Source organism: Gracilinanus agilis, chromosome 1 (genome assembly GCF_016433145.1).
Source record: "Gracilinanus agilis isolate LMUSP501 chromosome 1, AgileGrace, whole genome shotgun sequence".
In the NCBI taxonomy this organism is placed as follows: Eukaryota; Metazoa; Chordata; class Mammalia; order Didelphimorphia; family Didelphidae; genus Gracilinanus; species Gracilinanus agilis.
Genome location: NC_058130.1, coordinates 536,408,214 through 536,426,997, shown reverse-complemented (window position 1 = coordinate 536,426,997; position 18,784 = coordinate 536,408,214). Strand labels below are relative to the sequence as shown.

The following is an 18,784-nucleotide window of genomic DNA, read 5'->3' as shown; positions in this document are numbered from 1 at the left end:
TCCTTCCTTCCTTCCTTCCTTCCTTCCTTCCTTCCTTCCTTCCTTCCTTCCTTCCTTCCCAAAATAAAAGCAAAGCAGGAGAGTGGATTTGATAGAACAATAACCAAGAAAGCACTAGGAGAATATCTTGAAGAAAGACAAATCTTTAATAGTGGTTGTTTTTATTACTCCCGTGAACATGGGATCTTAGAGATGGAAAGGACCTTACAAATTTTCTAGTACAAACCCTTCATTTCACAGATGAAATAGCTGAGATTCAATGAGGTTAATCAATTTGCCCTGGTCCCAAAGGTAGGAAGTGAGGAGAACCAAGATCTAGTATACTTTCTGTTATACCATTCGACCTTTCCTAGAGCAAATTTTGAGTTTTGAACAGACAATATGTTTTTTCCCACACTGCCTATTAATCAGTTCTGGTCTCAATCAGTCAATGTTGACCTAGTGGCAGATTCTGTTACTGATTGTAATATACTCTCATAATAGCTCTTCAATTATAAAGGGCATCAGCATCTTTCTGGTCACCTTGATTCTAGCCTAGCAGTCATTCTTATCTTTTCATTCTCTCCTAAACCCAGACCCAATCGATTTTATCCACTGTAATTTCTTTGAAATTTGTTTCCTTTTTCTTCTCATATGGCCATCAGCCTAGCCCAAGCTCTCATCTTCTCTTACCTGGACTATCACAGGAGCCTCCTTGGTGATCTTAGCTGCCAAAGTAAATCACTACATCATGGCCCTACTATATAAACTTCCATGCCTCCCTTTATAGACATGTGAGGTATTATTATAGTATTGGTGATTAAAATGGAACATTGCAACATGTGGCTATTTATTTCATCAGACATGGAAAATCAGGGAAAAGAAATGAGAGGTGATATATTCAAAATAAGAGCTGTGAAAAGCCTTAAAGAATAGATTTAATATCTAAAATTAATTCAGTGTTTCAACTCACACCCAGAAAGCTGACAAAGATAACAAAATATGTCAATAGTCAATATTGGAGGGGTGGTGGGAAGATAAGTTCCTTATGGAGTTATGATTTGGTCAGTTATTCTGGAAAGAAGAGATGCTTTAACCTAGAGATCCTGCTGCTAGTGTTATAACCCAAGGAGGTCAATGAGAAAAAGAAATGTCCCACATATGCCACAATATTCACAGTACTATTTTTTGTAGTACAAAAAAATTGGAAGAAAAGTTGATACCTGAAGATTTGGTGAATAGCTAAGTAGACTGTGGCATATGAATTTAATAAAACACTGCTCTGTAAGAAATGATGAATTAGATGAACACAGAGAAGCATGGGAACTCATGAATTCATGCAAAATAAGGTTAGTAGAATATAAAAAAATATACACAATGACTTTGACAATATAAATGGAAAGAACAATATCAATAAAATATACTAAATATTTTATAATTTTATTGACCAAATTTAACTTCAAAGAAGACATATGAAATTATATTTTCCTCTCTTCTTTGAAGAGTTGGGAGACTATGAATTTGGCTCATTTCATATAGTGATAAACTTGTTGATATTTAATGAGTTTCGCCAAACTGCTTCCTCTTTTCTTTTTTTATTCTTCGTCATAAAGAATGCATCTATTGGCAAGAGAGGATATAAACTAGAACAAAGATATTCCAAAAATAAAAAATTAAAAAACATTTTAAAAAGAATATAGAGTTTACAGATAGTCATAATTACTTACACTAGTCATATTGACATGGCTACCAAGAATCCTTTGCTTCTAAATATGTGTTAAGGAACTAGAAATTCTCATGTCAGTCACTCTTTTGAATTAAGTCCCCAATTAAAATGTGAATATGTTACTTGGAAGGAATAAAATGTTGCCATTTTCTTATCTATGAATACCTTAACATGGATTAGTTTATCATGTTTCCATAGAATTTGGCTTTGTTTGGGGATAGGGTTCCAGAGAAAGAACTGGGAAAATTCTGGGGCATTCTGGTTCTTTGATTATAGGTCTATATGGAATCTTTCAGCAGGGGAAACTGCTGGTACCAGGTGAAAGAAAATGTGAGGGCATGCCAAATAGAAGAGGCGCAGACAATATGTATCTTCAAATTTATTTTTTCTTTTGGTAGATGATGATTCATTTGGTACTTATTCATGCACATTCTAGCCTTTAAAATCCTTTGTGATCAAAGACATGCAGTGAATAAATGAATGAGAACCCCTCCCCCAACATTTATTAAGTGCTTACAAATAGAATAATGATGCAATCTTTGTTTTCAGGAGTTTATGTTATATTTTGGAGATAATACACCTGAGGTTTGAACTTCAGGGCAAATGGAAAGGCCCACTGGTTCTGAGGATGTAATTGTAGAGTAATGAAAAGGTTCAGGGATTTGAAGAATATAATAGCAAGGTGAAGAGTGAAGTCTAGTGGACCAAAGGGTTTAATTGAAGGCCAGATGTTAAAGAACAGTGGGCTGTAGGGTGCAGCACTAGGGAAGATGGTAAGCAGTGGCACTACATTGTAATAAAACAATTTTAGTTGGTGGCTTATGGCTCCTCCATTCAGGCTATACGGGTGGTTGTGGCAGACCACAGGGTGGGGGGGAGGTGGATCTGGAAGGTCTTAACCTGTACCTGTTGGGAAGAAGGTAAAGACTTTGGGTTCCCTCCTTTGCAGATAGAATAGGGGGAAGGAAGCACTGATTTCTAACCAGGAAGGGGGGAAGGAGAGGGAAGAGCAGGAAGGCAAAGGGGTAGGGGCTTTCAATGAGATCAGCTTAAATTAGATGATGATAATGATGATAAAAGTAAAAATAATAGGCATTTATATTATGCTTAAGGTTTGCAAAGTGTTTTTTTTAAATTTTGTCTCTTATTATCCTCATTACAACTCTGGGAGGTAGGTACCATTATTATCTTCATTTCACCAATGAGAAATCTGAGGCAGACAGAGGTTAAGCAATTTGTCCAGACTGTTATACAGCTTAATAAGTGGCTAAGGAAGGCCTGAACTCAGGCCTTCCTGACTCCACATCCATTACCCTATTCGCTATACCACCCACCTGTCTTCGGGATCTGGGCCAGGAGATTGGGAGGAGATAGGTGTGTTTATCTCCACTAGCGCCTGTTTTCTCTTCATGTATACATTAGGCACAATCTCTGTCTACCAAGGAAAGTTCCCTTTTGTGAAACTATCTGGCTGCCATGGGAGCCAATTTTATGATTCAAACCTAATTAGTTCCATTCTCTAATCAAAGCTGATATTACCTCAGTACTACAAGGCTATGTGATTTCTGGCAGACAACTGCTCCTTCTCTATGTGAATAGTCCCAGGAATTGGGACAGTTTGCCCTGTTAGTGATATGCCTCTCTGAACAGAGCCAGGTTGGTTCTCAAATGACAGCTATTCATTGCTGGGATTTTTAGTTTGTAAGGACATGCCAGAGTCTGTCTGTTGCTGGCACAGTCTTTAAGACAATGAGTTGTGGCATTAGATTTGTATTCTGAAAGGTGATATCATTTCCAGATCTTATGAGGTTCTCAGAATTCCTTATTAGCCTGTGCTCCTGCCCATTTACAGGGAAATGGCTCATTCTTGTTTGCAATGTTGATCTCAGGGCTAACCAAGATTCCCCCAATGCCTTATGAATCAATATCAAAAACTAAATTATGCTCAGTAACTTTTAGCTTGTGTATTTTGTTAGAAAGGAACTCCCAAATCAGAGAGATTTCACTTCATAAAAGATCACATCATTAGCACCAATCTCACTGGTCAGTGTAGAAGCAATCCCACCCACCCTGTCTACTCCAGTACAGAAAATTCCTTGTCCTCAACTCCAGGGTCCTGGAGGACACCATTTGCCTGAGATGATAGCTCTCCTTGAAATCTTATAAAGAAAGATGTCATCAGTTTTTATATGATTGGTTGCTGTATCACTTGGCTTTATTAATTTATTTATATTTTTAAAGCTTGACATTATACTCTACACTAATATATCATTTATAGCTCATTAAATATTTGATTCAATAATGTAGCTGGATGTGGTCTTTCTACAGAAAGTTACGAGTCAGACTTCATAGGGTAACATAATTCCATTTTTTTCTCCTGTGGAAAAATTGAAAAGTGACATCTCATTTTAAGTTATGATAATTTTTCTTAGAAAAAAAGCTTGGTCTAAAGTCAAGTATGGCCTTTATTATATTTCACTAAAACATTTTCATCCTTTTATGGTATTGATGATAATTTAATTACAACTATTTGTCTAATCAGATTATTCCATTCTCCAAATGCACCAGATAATTTCTTTTGTCTATTATGTGAATATATGAAAAAAGTAAAATTATTTGTTTTGAATATATTTTAATTTAAAATTTAATAAGTGAATATTGATAAAATAGTAAAATAATATCTTTCATTTTTATATAGACAGGCATTGATATTGAGTGATAAAAAATCTATATTTCCCCAAGACCTGATTTTCTTTTATTATTTAATGAATTCTATCATCCAGCTATAGAAAGGGTACTTTTCTTTGAATACTCTTTGAGTTAAAAATTTTTAATTGGAAAAAACATCTAGTTCTCAATAGATACATAATTTGGGTAAGGCCAAGAGCTTTGTCCAAGGGAAAGAAATTTCCCCTATCTCAGGAGATTTGAAAAGTAGCTTCAAACAATTACAGTCTGCTAAGAAATATCGAAGGGTAGCTAGGTGGCACAATGGATAAAATGCCAGAGACCTGGAATCAAGAAGACTTATCTTTGGATTTAAAATCTGGCCTCAAACATTTATTGGTTGTGTGATCTTGGGCATGCTTGTCTCAGTTTCCTCCACCATAATATGAGCTGGAGAAGTAAAGCTCAAATCACATTAGTATCCCTGCCAAGAAAACCTCCATGGATTACTAAGTCAGACATGACTGAAAAACAACTAAATAACAATAAATAAAGATTATATTTCTTTATTGCTAAGCCTGATGGTATGCTATAGTTGGGGAAAGGGAGGAATAATAGAACTGTGACTAATCATTCTGTTAGGGAAAAATAATCTCAGTCTCTTGCCCCATCCCTCTTTAAAGCCTTCTTTTATACCTTTCCCCTAAAGTATCTTTCTGTTTGCTATGAGTTATCACTTCTGGACTTGGCATCAAGAGGAGCCAAGTTTGAACTGTGCCATAGGCACTTACTAGCTATGTACCCTGCACAAGACACAACCTCTCACCTCAGTTTCCTTATCTGTAAAATTAGAGAGCTACATTTGATACATCATAATATCCCTGCCAGATTTAAATCAATTATAATCTTAGTACCCAGCAATTATCTTCTTGAATACCAAGGTTAAAGGAAGAATTACCATTAGCACTTAATTATTAGAACACTTATATATGAAACTGGTAAATAGCTGGATTCTTGTGGCAAGAGAGCCTCCATGGTGGCAGCCTACTACTATTCTAATTTATTTGTTTCCTACTGGATCTACTTTTCCTTTCAATCTCTCCAGGTAAGGTGAGGTTTGTAGAATTTCTCTTGGGTGTCAACAGTCTTAATTATGATTATGACTCCATGCATAGCTCTTTGCCACATATTTCAAAATGTTTCCACTTATTCGAGGTAAAATGAATAAATACAATCCCTAAAGAACTCTTAACACTATTTTTGGATGATAGGAATTACAAGTCTTCTCTTATATTAGCTATCTTGGTTAAAAGGTACTGATTCCTCTTGATAAAAATATATTTTCCCCTTGGCAGAAGAGATATTTTTTTTTAACAAAACAGAAGTATTTTTGTGAGTGTGTATGTATAAAATGAACAGAGAAATTAAATATAATCAAAATATATTCAAAGGACTTCAAATTTAAAAAGGATAGAAGAGATACTCTGATTAAACTCTCATTTTATGAATAATAAAAAAGTGAGGTCCAAGAGGTAAAATTATTTATACAAGGTTACTCTATCATAAGTGGTACAACTAGATACTTTGAATATTCCTTAATGAAATTCTTCTCTCTTGTCCTTGAAGTTTCCCTATGCAGCTAGGTGCAGCCATAGTGCAAAGAGAACTGAGAGTGGAGTCAGGAAGACCTCAGTTCAAATCTAACCTCAGACACTTAATAGTTGTTTGCCATTGGGAAAATCACTTAACTATCTTCCTCAAGTTTCCTCACCTATAAAATGGAGATAATAGCAACTATATCCAAGGATTTTTGTGAGGATCAAACAATTATAAAAGGCTTGGCAAGCACAGTATCTGCCACATAGGAGGCTGTAATATAAATATTAGCTATTATACCAACATTTTCTACTCTGCCAACACAAAGAGAGAATAGGCTAAAATACAGTAAAGCATGCTAACAGAATATAAGGGGCAGCATTTTTGTATCTGTTCTGTGACTATGTGATCCAACATGACAGTTTTCCTACATTAGTTATTTATAGTTTTGGATTTGTTTAGCTTGCATAAACACACCATTTTTTAATACACTGTTATACAATGAAATCTAATGTACTTCCAAAATAATGCAGCTCAGCTGTGCTGTTATTCCAGCTCTATCATAAACCTGACTAGCTGGAAAATGAAGTTTGCTTAAAATTAAATACCTCTAGTCTTCGTTTAACTAAGCCCATATGTAAGTTTTCCATTTTGTGGATGGAAAATGAATCCAAGATGCTTTCTTTTACTCAGAAAATACTACTATTTTGAAACTATAAACCCAAAAAGAAACAAGTTATATTTTTTGATAGGACCCATTAATATACTATAACTTGGAGAAGGCAGCTGTTAGTGAAATCAGTTTAGGGAAGCAGACACGTAGGAGATGAATAGTGTAAAGGCAGGAAAACTTTTAGCTTGGAATATTGAGAAAGACAAAATCTTGAATCTTCACTTAGACAAAACCGAGTCTTTGGAGGACATGGTATAAGAGAAATATACCTTTGTCTCAGCACCAGAGACTTTTGGTCAGTTTGCTCCTTTAAAAACTTAATTCTAGTGAGCAGAACCAGGAGATCATTAAACATAGTAAAGCAGTAATATATGATTATCAATCATAAATAACAGCTTTTTAATCAGCAACCTGTGTATTCAAGAAAACTCCAAGAAACTCATGATGAAAAAGGCTATCCATTGTCATAGATCAGTGGTTCCCAAACTTTTTTGGCCTACTGCCCCCTTTCCAGAAAAATATTACTTAGCCCTCTGGAAATTAATTTTTTAAAAAATGTAATAGCAATTAATAGGAAAGATAAATGTGCCTGTGACCATCACTGCTCCCCTTAGATCACTGAAGCACCCATCAGGGGGCAGTAGTGCCCACTTTGGGAATCACTGCCATAGATGAAACTGATGAACTCTGAATGCAGATTGAACCTTCTGCTTCTTCACTTTCTTTCATGAGTTTTTTTTCTTATATGAGTGACATGTGTTTTCTTTCATAACATGATTAACATAGAATTATGTATTGCATGATAGTACATGTATAGCCTATATTCCATTACTATCTTCTTCAGAAGTGGTGAAGAGAAGGAAGGAGAGAACACAGATTACAAAATGTCAGAAAAAGATAATTAAAAATTGCATCTACAAATTGCTTACCAGCTCAGAGAGGGAGGAAGAAAGGGAGGAAGGGAGATAATTTGGATCTTATAATTTCAGAAAACATGTGTTGAAAATTGTTACCACATATAATTGGAAAAAAATTGAATAAAATTTGTATTTATATGTAATCTGGAAATGAAAGATATAATTAAAAATGGAGAAAAGCTAGAATACTAGAATTTTTTTAAAAGAGCAGAATTTGCTGTAGCATTTTCTAAAACATGAAACACCAACAAAGGAAATTCACTTCTAGGATAATCTTTTACTTAAATAGATTTATATATGGGACTCAGTGAGCATTACAGAATTTAAAAAGTCCTTTTAGTTCCAGACTTGGTGCTCTATCTACTGTGCTACCTAGCTGCTATTTTGGGGAGTTTCTTGGCAAATATACTGGAGTCACTTGCTATTTCCATCTCCAGCTCATTTTAAAGATGAGGAAACTGAGGCAAACATGGCTAAGTGACTTGCCCAGGGGCAGATGGCTACTAAGTGTCTGAGACCAAATTTAAATCAGGAAGATGATTAACTCCAGGTCTGGCACTTTATCCACTGTACCACATATGTGTCCCTGTGCTAGGTATACAAAGGTATAATACTGATCCTTCTCTTAAGGAGCTTATGTTCGAAATGTGGTGTAACTACTTAATAATGAAGAATGAGATAAACTCAAAGGAACAATGCAAAACACTGAAACATTTGATGAAGGAGAGATAATTTTCAATTGAGTGATTCAGGAAAGTCTTTATGGAAAAGATGACATTTTAGCTAGTGCACAAAGGAAAGGATGACCATGGATAGATAAAGAATTGGGAGACTACATTTGAGTCAAAGAGTTTCTAATGGAGGTGGGAGAAAGTTCCATTAGAACAGGGGGTAGAGAGTAGACCAATTTGATTAGAATGTTGAATGCAAGAAAGAGGAATAGTCTGAGCCAAGTCTGGATAGGAAGACTGGAGACTGTTGAAATATTTTGTTTCTTCCTTGATGATGTCAGCAGCTCCCATGGACTCAGTTACCATGTCCAGAGAGATGATTATCAGATCTAAATTTGCAGCTCTTATCTTTCCTCTAAGCCTTGCATAAACAACTGCTTCCTGGACATTTTCATTTACATGTGTCTCTGTCTCCTGGTATGCCCTTTCATATGTTCTACATTCTAGTCAGATTAATTGGAAGGCTGGTGCCCTAAAGAGATATTGAAGAGTAGGTGAAACAGGTAGAAAACTCATAAACACACAGTATCACAGATACCAGAGTGGCAACTAGGTGGTGCAGTAGATAGCATGCCAGACATGGGGTCAGAAAGGCTTATCTTCCCGAATCAAACATCTGGCCTGAAACATTTACTAGCTGTGTGAGCTTGACAAATCAGCTAAATCTGTTTGCCTCAGTTTTCCCATCTGTAAATTAAATGGGGAAGGAAATTTGAAACTACTCCAGAATCTTTGCCAAGAATTTTCCAAATGAGGTTACGGAGAGTCAGACACAACTGAAACAGCTGAACAATAACAAAAATTATGGATCCTGATGGTGATAGGTCATCAAGGATGAAGGGCTGGGCAACCTAACTGTTAGGTGTAAATGTCATAGAAAGATCAAGGAGGATAAAGACAAAAACAAAAGATCTTTGGATTAGTTGATAAAGGGGTCATTTGTTATCTCCAAGAGAGCTGTTTCAGGAGAATTGGGAGAAAAGCCATTTGAGGAATGCTTGACCAGTAAAGAATTAGAGGTAGTGAGCAGAGAACTCTTTTTGGCATTTGACAGTGAAGAAAAAGAAAGTTATGGAAAGATAGTTTGATGAGGGTAACAAAGGGTTTTTGTTGTGAGTGATAAAGAAGCTTTAAAGATGTTTATATACTGAAGGGAAGGTCATATATAAAAATGAGCTTGAAACTGTACAGGGAAAAAATGTTTGCTTGAACAAGTTCATGAAGTGACAGAAATGGAGGGGCTTAAAGATGCAAGTCAGCCAGCAATGCCACCTCTTCTATAGAGACTGCAATAATGGAGAGAATTTGTGAGAACATTGAGAGGATGAGGAGAGCTGAGGAGGGCCAATGAGGGAGTTCAGGTCAGGGGACTCCAAGATCAGTAAAAAATAGGAATTAGGGGCAGCTGGGTAGCTCAGTGGAGTGAGAGTCAGGCCTAGAGACAGGAGGTCCTAGGTTCAAACCTGGCCTCAGCCACTTCCCAGCTGTGTGACCCTGGGCAAGTCACTTGACCCCCATTGCCCACCCTTACCACTCTTCCACCTATGAGACAATACACCGAAGTACAAGGGTTTAAAAAAAATAGGAATTATATTGAAGACAGAGAGGGTGAAACTCTAGGCTTTGAAAAGAAGATTTGAAAGGGCAGAAAATGAATGTCAAGGAAAGCCAAGAAATACATGGAAGGGGAGCCAGACAGGTGTGAGTATCTGAGTTTAGATAATATGAATTATGGACATTCTGCTCAATAAGATAATTTCTTCCAGGGCATTCAGTAGCTTGGAAATAGGAGTGGAGGAGATGGATGCAGCAGAGAATAATATAAGTAACAGCTAAAATTTATGTAGCACTTATTATTGTGGCAGGCACTGTTATAAGTACTTTACAATCACTGTCTCATTTGATCCTCATAAAAACCTTGGGAGATAGGTGTTATTATTTTTCCATTTTCTAGTTGAGGAAACTGAGGCAGATGGAGTTTAAGTGACTTGCTCAGGGTCACATAGCTATTGAGAATCTGATGTTAGATTTGAACTCAGGACTTCTTTATTCTAGGATTAGAGCTCTAGTCACTGTGATACCCAGTTTACACTTTGGTAAATGGTGTAACTGTCCCTAGAGTAAATATAGCTATCCATGGTTATGGGATAGCAAGAAATTACAAGGAGTCATGACAAGTGGCTTGCCATTTTCTGATGATAGAATTGAGAAGGGAATATGTATATGTATATATATACATATATATATATATATCATTGTTCTAATTTATTCTTTGAGCAGGCGACTTAGGAAGGACATGAGTGTTATCTTCATTCATTTGATGGAATTCTATGTAGGAGATTTGACTCTTTCTTTAGAAGGAAGGAGGGATGTTTCTTATATTAGATATCTGCATGAGGTAAAGTTGGGACTAGATTAATTAAAAGTCCTTTCAACTCTGAGGTTCTATGAATCTGTTTAGTATTTCAGAGTTCTGATTTATCTTTGAAAATGTGTTGCAGTCAAGAATAAATTTGACTTAGTTCTTTATATATTTAAAACATAAAACCTTTATCAGAGAAATTTTTTATAAAATTCCCCACCCTCAGTTTGTTGTTTCTCTTCTAATCTTGTTTGCATTGGCTTTATTTATACAAACCTTTTTAAATTTAATATAATTAAAATTATTCATTTTACATCTTGCAATGTAGAATCTTTTGTTTGGTCATACATTTTCCCCTTCTCCACAGATCTGACAGGTAAATTATTCTATGTTCCCCTAATTTGCTTATAATATCCCTCTTTATGTTTCAATCATATACTCATTTTAACCTTATCTTGGTATAAAATGTGAGATATTGATCAAATTTTTACCATATTGTTTTCCAATTTTCTCAGCAGTTTCTGTCAAATAGTGAGTTCTTATTACCAAAGTTGGGATCTTTGAGTTTATCAAATACTAGATTGCTGATGTCATTTACTTCTAATCTATTCCATTGATCCACTCTTCTATTTCTTAGCCAGTATCAGATTGTTTTGATGATTGCTGCTTTATAGTATGTTTAAGATCTGGTATTGCCATTTCTTCTATCTTTTGAAATCCATCTTTTCCTTAAAGGCCCAGTTTGTCCCAGAAAAACATGTCCCACATAAACTCCTTGAATTTTCCTAGAGCTTTTTAGGTTTATCTCTCCATTGTTCCAATACCATTTCTGTGTCATTCTTTTCCATGTAGGTGTACTGTGTTATTTCCTATCCCACCCCATTAGACTTACAAGTTACTTAAGGAAAAAGGTTATGTCATTTGTCATTTTTGTATTCACACCTCCAAGCACACTGGCTTACATATAGTAGGTTTCTAATATATGTTTGTTGAGTTGAACTTATTGTCGGTGGGCACAGTGAAAAAATACAGAAGAAGAGGACAAAAGATCACTTTAATTGGTCTTTGATCCTGCCCACTTTGATTGATAGGAATAGGAATAATGGATAAGTACAAGTTTGGAATATCTAGCAGGCAGAGAGATCTAATTTCTTATTAAGAATTTCCTGCAGTGGAGGAATTTGTGGGAAACAGAAATGTTAGGTGGAGAGGCTTTGCCAAGACTTTCTTGGGAAGTTGTCATTTGTCTTGTTTCTAGTAGGCTAGTGAATTTAGCTGACAGACTGTATTGTGGGTATCTTAGTTGTAAGGTCATGTCATTTTAAATCCCCCAAAACATAAAAGATATTAGAGAATATGTTCATTCCATTAGTCAATAATTATCATATTCAAGACAATGTGCTTGACACTAATGAGCATATTATTATTAGAGTTCAAAGTGAAATAAAATTCCTCCAATATGTAGATGATCGGTCAATTTATCAGTCAAGTATTTTACCAATACCTCAACTGAAGGCATTTAAAAATATTCATCAAGGATACATTTGAGACATGAGAACTTTGAAGAAGTTAATGTTAAACTTGGCTGGCAAAGGTTAAACACTTTCAACTCAAATATTTTTTGTACATAGAAGATTTAACTTTTATAATTAACCCCAGGGGAAAAAACTATTGAAATTTGCAAATGAGGTTACCTTCATGGACAGCTAAGGTGGCACAGTAGGTGCAGCTAGGGTAGAACAGTGGAGAGAGTGCTGGGCCTGCAGTCAGGAAGACTCATTTTCCCTAGTTCAAATCTGGCCTCAGGCACTTAGTGATTATGTGAACCTGGTCAAGCCACTCAATCCCATTTGCCTCAGTTTCTTCATTTGTAAAATGAGCTAGAGAAGGATATGGCAAATGACTTTGGTATTTATGACAAGAAAACCCCTAATAGGGTCATGAAGAGTCAGAAATGACTGAAAAAGACTGAACAACAATAACAACTTACATTTTTGATATAATTTGAGCATCACGATCCCGATTTTACAGAATGGGAAATTGAGTTTCACAATGTTGAAGTGTCTTGCCTTAAAAAAATGTAGTATCTTAGAGATATAAATAGGCATCACAGCACTAGTCTAACCTGTACTCATTTTTATATTAAAAACTTCACATTTAATATGTCAGAAAAACCTTAATTATAACACAGAAATGATATTACCAGACAAATATCAGTAAAATAAATTGCATTTTTTGCAAAATCTAGACTCATTATTACACATTACATTTGAATGAAGTTTTCAAAACCAGAGAGTCATGATTATGGTAACATAAAATTGGAAATATACTTTTTTTTATCACAGAGGAAACATGAGGTTGTAGATTAAAATGCCACCATTGAGTCAGGAATACCTGAGTTCAAATTTGGCCTATGACACTTGGTAGCTATCTGACAAATGATAAGTTACTTAAGTGCTTTAGACTCACTCTCCCCATCTGTAAATTGGAATAAAAATAAACCTATCATACCTTCCTCAGAGAGCTGTGATATTCCAATGAGATCATTTTTATAAAGGGTTTTACATACTTTGAAGCACTATCTCAATGTCAGAGGTAGAGAGGTCAATTTTGTCTCTAACACATTTAGTCTGCTTGACCCTGGCAAAGACACTTAGATTCTCTAAGCTCTAAGCAACTCTTAAATATCATAAAAAGCAGAAAATATGCTTATCTGCATTGGGAGAGGGAATGCCCTCATTCAATAGTTCTCTATAGGAATGAAATTATAGACCCTTTAATTAAATGTGGCAGATAGGTTGCACAGTGAATAAAGTGCCAGACCTGGAGTCAGGAATCCTCATCTTCCAGAGTTACTAACTAGATATGAGAACCTGGGCAAGTCACTTAACCCTGTTTGCCTCAGTTTCCCCTTCCATAAGATGAGGTAGCAAAGGAAATGGCAAACTACTCCAACATCTTTGCTAAGTAAATCCCAATTGGGCTCATGAAAAGTTAAACATAATTGAAAAATGAAACAAAAATAACCATATTATTATTAGAAAGTGTGCTGAAGACTAGCATATGAATTCCATCACTGTGATTTACAAGCTCTTTGGACTCCAGGTTTCTTAATTATATATTGAGGACATTTACAGTACCAGATACCCAAGGAACCTTTTAGGTCTTAGGGCACTCAGATTGTGTAACTGAATATTTTCTAAAATCCCTAAAAAATTACAAACACACTATGTTTTTATTTTGCATTGTTATTTGTTCAAGACATCCAACAACATTGTTCAAAGGTTAAATTATAAATAGACCCAAAGAAGGCAGAAAGAATAAAGGTAGCAGACAAATTTGGAGGCAATTAAATAAATTAGTACCTGAAGTTGCCTTTTGACCTCTTTTCTTTTCTATTCTGCCTGAAACAAGAAGTGGCAGTTCAGCTAAAGTATGAGATTCTAAAAATGTAATATAATGCAGCTAAGGTGAGAGTGTGGTACACAGCAATATCTAAATTCAATCTCTACCAAGACAAAATCCAACACTGTTGGAAAAATTTGGACACAGTGAACAATATTGAAAAGATGTTCTCAAATCCAATTTTGGAAGTCAGAATCAAAAAAGATTCAATGGGGAAGCTAGCCAGCTTTCATAGTCTTGTTTTATTGAGACTGACTTATTGTGATGTTAGGAAGTCCTAAGTCATATGACAATTAAAATGGTTGTTAAAATAACACTTGCATGTACTGGGCCATAAGAAACTCATGACAGGTAGAGGCCAACCTACTGATGGTGGACATTGGTGGGGACTATAAATATATTATCATTAATGTAACAGTTTTAGCATCACTAGTTGTATACATGTGACATTCAGCTAAATGATATAATATCTAGCCAAACCTTAATTTGGCTATCACATTTTTATTAATATTGCCCATCAATATGAGTTCCAAACCCAGAACTATGTGGCAATATACATACTCCATGTGGAACTTCATAAAGGCATTTCCACTAAGCATTCATCAGACCTTTTAACATCCTGTTGTTGGCTTTGTAGAATGGCAGAAAGATTTCTAGATGAAGAGTCAAGGGATATGGATTAGAATCCTGGATCTGCCATTTACTACCTCTGTAGAGTTGAGCAAATCACTTAAACGCTCTAAGAAACAATTGTCTCCTCTCTAAATTGAGGGAATTGGACTAATGACCTTCAAAGTCTTTTTCTAGCTCTAAAATCTATAATCCTATGAAAGTGAAATTTATATAATCTTCCATTCATTACAATTACAACAGGAAAAGAATTCTCATAAGTGGTACTGTGATTAATAGCAAATCCCATTCATTTAGGTGATTTCCAGGGGACAGAGTTGATGTAATTTATTCTAATGGCATGGCTAGATAAATGGCATGGCTAGACCATTTAAATCATACATCTGTTAATACCAGAGATCAGGTCTCTTCTAAATTAAATTATACTTCTTGCTGGTCAATATTTTCAAACTATATACTTTCTCTTATGACCATTATAAGAAACATTTCAATTTATCACTTTAAAATAATTTATTGATATCTTTTGTTTTGACATTTCCTATATTTTCTCTTGCATACATCATCCTCCCACTCCTAAAGAGCCATAATTTCATCATGGAGAGTAGGGATTGTTATTTTTTCTGTTTACATCTCCAGCACTTAACATGTCACTTAGTACATAGTGCTTAAATATATGCTAAGGGCTTAATCATGCATTCAATTCATGTCTCCCACTATTAATAGCCCAGGTGTGGGATGGTAGAGCTCCTTAATTAATATCTGTTAAGTGGTAAATGCCCTGGTGTACACGAAATGTCCTTGGCTCATTCACCATGAGGGATGTTTCTAGTCCTGTAGCTCTCTCAATGTGCATCTGAATGAGACACACTGACACTTCTCAGAACATGGTTTGGCATGGCATGATATAATATAGCATGGTATATGAAACATAAATGACTTGGTATGTCATGGCATGACATGTCAACATGGTATAAAACATGTAAGTATGACACATGACTGATGAGGTGTGGCAATAATGGTGTTGCATGAATGGTCTATTTGACAATTATGGTGTAGCATGACATGCACGGAAAACTGACTTTTATTCAACAATCCATTTGAGTCTTTAAGGTACAACAATAATATTTGTAGTCTCTGTGGAAAATCCTAGGGAAACCTGTCAAATACAAGTTAGAAACTTTTCTACTATGATTTTAAATTGTTTCCAGAATGGTTGGACCAATTTAAAGTTCTTTTGACATTGCATTCATGATCTTGTCTGCCAACAGCCTCTCAAACATTGACCATTTTCATTTTTATCAATTTGAAGGATGTGAATTTTAATCTCAGGTTTGACTTATTACTATTAATCAGCACAGAAAATTTGAATAAATTTCTGTCATTGTAAAATTTCTAAGACTATAATTTATAAATGAATTCACTGATTTGCATCACCAGAATGGGCTTCCAAAACCAGAGTTCCTTATATTGAAAGAATCACAGATTTGGACTAAAAAAAGGAAGAAAGTAAAGGGAAAAAGTTCCGATAGAGCTCAATTATTTGGGAACATAAGAAATTAACTATCTTTTCTTTTTATCATCAATAATTAGGTTTATCTGATGTTGCACAGTGTCTGAATTGATCTGAGTGTGCTAAGATAATGACATTTAACCCTTGAAATTCTTCGAAGTTTAGCTTAACTATGACCAATAGAAGAAACAAAGATAATTTTCTTAGATTAGAACTAGAATGCCAAACTGGCCATGCTGTATTAGGAGAGTAGATGATATCTTTACCCAGAGGTTTACAGAATACACAACATTCATTTGTCTTATAAGATGCACTTCATTCTGTCGAAACAGATGATTGTTTTAAAAAAGTAAATACATCACAGATATATTACGAATTAAATCTAGACATAATTATCTATATGTGGCAAGTAAAAATGGGCTCAAAATTCATGTGAATTCATTACACACTGGATAACTTTTTGTTGATTTGGAAAAATGTCTTTAATTACATACTAAACTCTAGTCTCATGTTTGTTTCATTTAGTTGGTTATTTATTTTCTAAAGCCTAGACTTGATTTAAGCCAGCTATCTTAAGCCTAAGGGAGCTGGCATTGTCCTATACAAGACATTAAATATATATGAAATTATATTCCATTTCATTTAGCTAGAGGAGTGCCATAATTACTGTTGATTGTCTCTGATCTTTCCCAGGCAGAGAGGCGCAATTGGAGATTCAAAGATTTCTCACTGATAATGGGAAGTGGTGACATTTATACTGTAACTCAACATCTCTTTTTAAAAGTCATAAAAAGCAAAAGGAATCATTGTTTCTACATGTACTCTATATTCAAATCCAGAAATTCCTTCTTTCCACTGACGTTTAGTCTCTCTCTTCCTTCTTGTTACCATTCTCTTTAGAACAGAGCTTGTTGTAGGTCCTTATCAAGCTTTACTCCCCAAACTACTTATTTTTCACAAGCCAATTCTGATTCTGCTTTCACTTTCAGTCGTTTTATCTGTCCTTGGATAATAATCCAAGAGATATTATTAATTACTTCCTGTTGCTAGGATACCTGGAAATATTCATTTTTACCATAATATGCTATGAGGAAAGTACAGATTCCTGACAAGTAAATTACCATAGATATGCTATTTAATACAGTGTACCATAATTCCCTGCTAACAGAATATAAAGTGCTGACTTTTTCAAGTTGTTTTTATTTGATCTATAGTCTGCATACATTAGAAATGTTTTGGGTTAATAAAAGTCAACAGCATTCTGTACACTCCTGCGTTAGTAATAAAGTAAGGTTTAAGTAATATTCTTTTAATGGGATAATATAAACAGAATAATATTAATGATATACTATATAATTATATAATATAATTAATAGAATAATAATAGTAATAATAGAAAGTGATTTAAGCAACTAGGATAGGGTAATCAGGACCTCACTCCAGGGCACCAAAATTTTGGGTTAGACAGCACTCTTTGTAATCATTAGGAAGAATTAACTGGACATAGCACCTAAATAGGCAGGATAATTGACTAAAATAGGAAACTACATGATGTATTTTTTCTCCCTCTTGAAGAAACCCAAGGTGGACTCCTTTTCATTTCTCTTCCATCCTGCTTCTTCTCTTGGCAGCAATTAATTTAGCATCAGTTCTTGTCCTTGGGTCTAAATCAACTAGGTTTGTGTCCTGGACTTCCTCTCTTCCCACTACTGGTTATGTCTCTCCCTAATCACCATCTTCCATGGGGCCTTTTGTCCTGAGGAAAATCTGAGGTATTTCCTAAAGGATTCTGCAACCCAACTGAATTGAATTGTAAAATTGGTTTAAGGATAAATCTTTTATTCTGCTTGCCCTTGGGGAATTTTTGGATTGTGTGCTTAGGACATCAGAATTGCCACTTATAGCTTTGCCTTAGAGATTTCTTAGCTCAATACCCTCATTTTTATAGATAAAAAACTGAAGCCCAAAGGAAGGAAGTCTCATTAGTGATAGAATGTCAGCTTCAGGGGTTCTTATGATTTCCTAGGGCTCTTTTCACTATACCACACTGTCTACTTAGAGATTGACCTCTTTTTAAAATGGTTATGAGATTAATTTTTAAGATATGATTGTAATACTAAATAATGAAAAAATTGGTAATATTTAACAATAATTGATACTTTGGTTATTAGTCTACTATATCCAACTCCTGATTACCCAAAGAGAACTGTATCATAGGATTGTAAATTTATAAACGACAAAAATTTTAGACATCTAGTCCATATTGTTCTCAGTTTGCAGAAAAGGAAATGGGACCAGTGAGATGACACAATTTGCTTGAGGTCACAGAAATAGAAAGTAGGAGTTTGGGGATTTGAACTTAGTTCCTCTGATTCTCCAAACCAATACTACTTTCATTGCACTGTCATCCTCTAAAGAAAAGAATTCTATTGAGATATGAAATCTAGATAAAAATCTACAAACTTCTGAGAAGTTATGAGTTTTAATCTCTCCATTGAAACTTTTGTGAAATCTGACACCAATTAAGGCATTCTTTAAGGTGGAGGTACCAACAAGCATTGACATGGTCAAAAAGTACTCAGCTGCAG

At 35.0% G+C, this 18,784-nt stretch overlaps 1 protein-coding gene across 1 annotated transcript in view; it reads right to left on the bottom strand.

Moving 5' to 3' along the window:
• Positions 1–18,784, bottom strand: part of CHST9 (carbohydrate sulfotransferase 9) — a 383,826-nt gene that overhangs the window by 193,261 nt on the left and 171,781 nt on the right. The window contains 1 exon segment of the mRNA XM_044666462.1: positions 14,017–14,055. Coding sequence (XP_044522397.1) covers positions 14,017–14,055 — 39 coding nt within the window.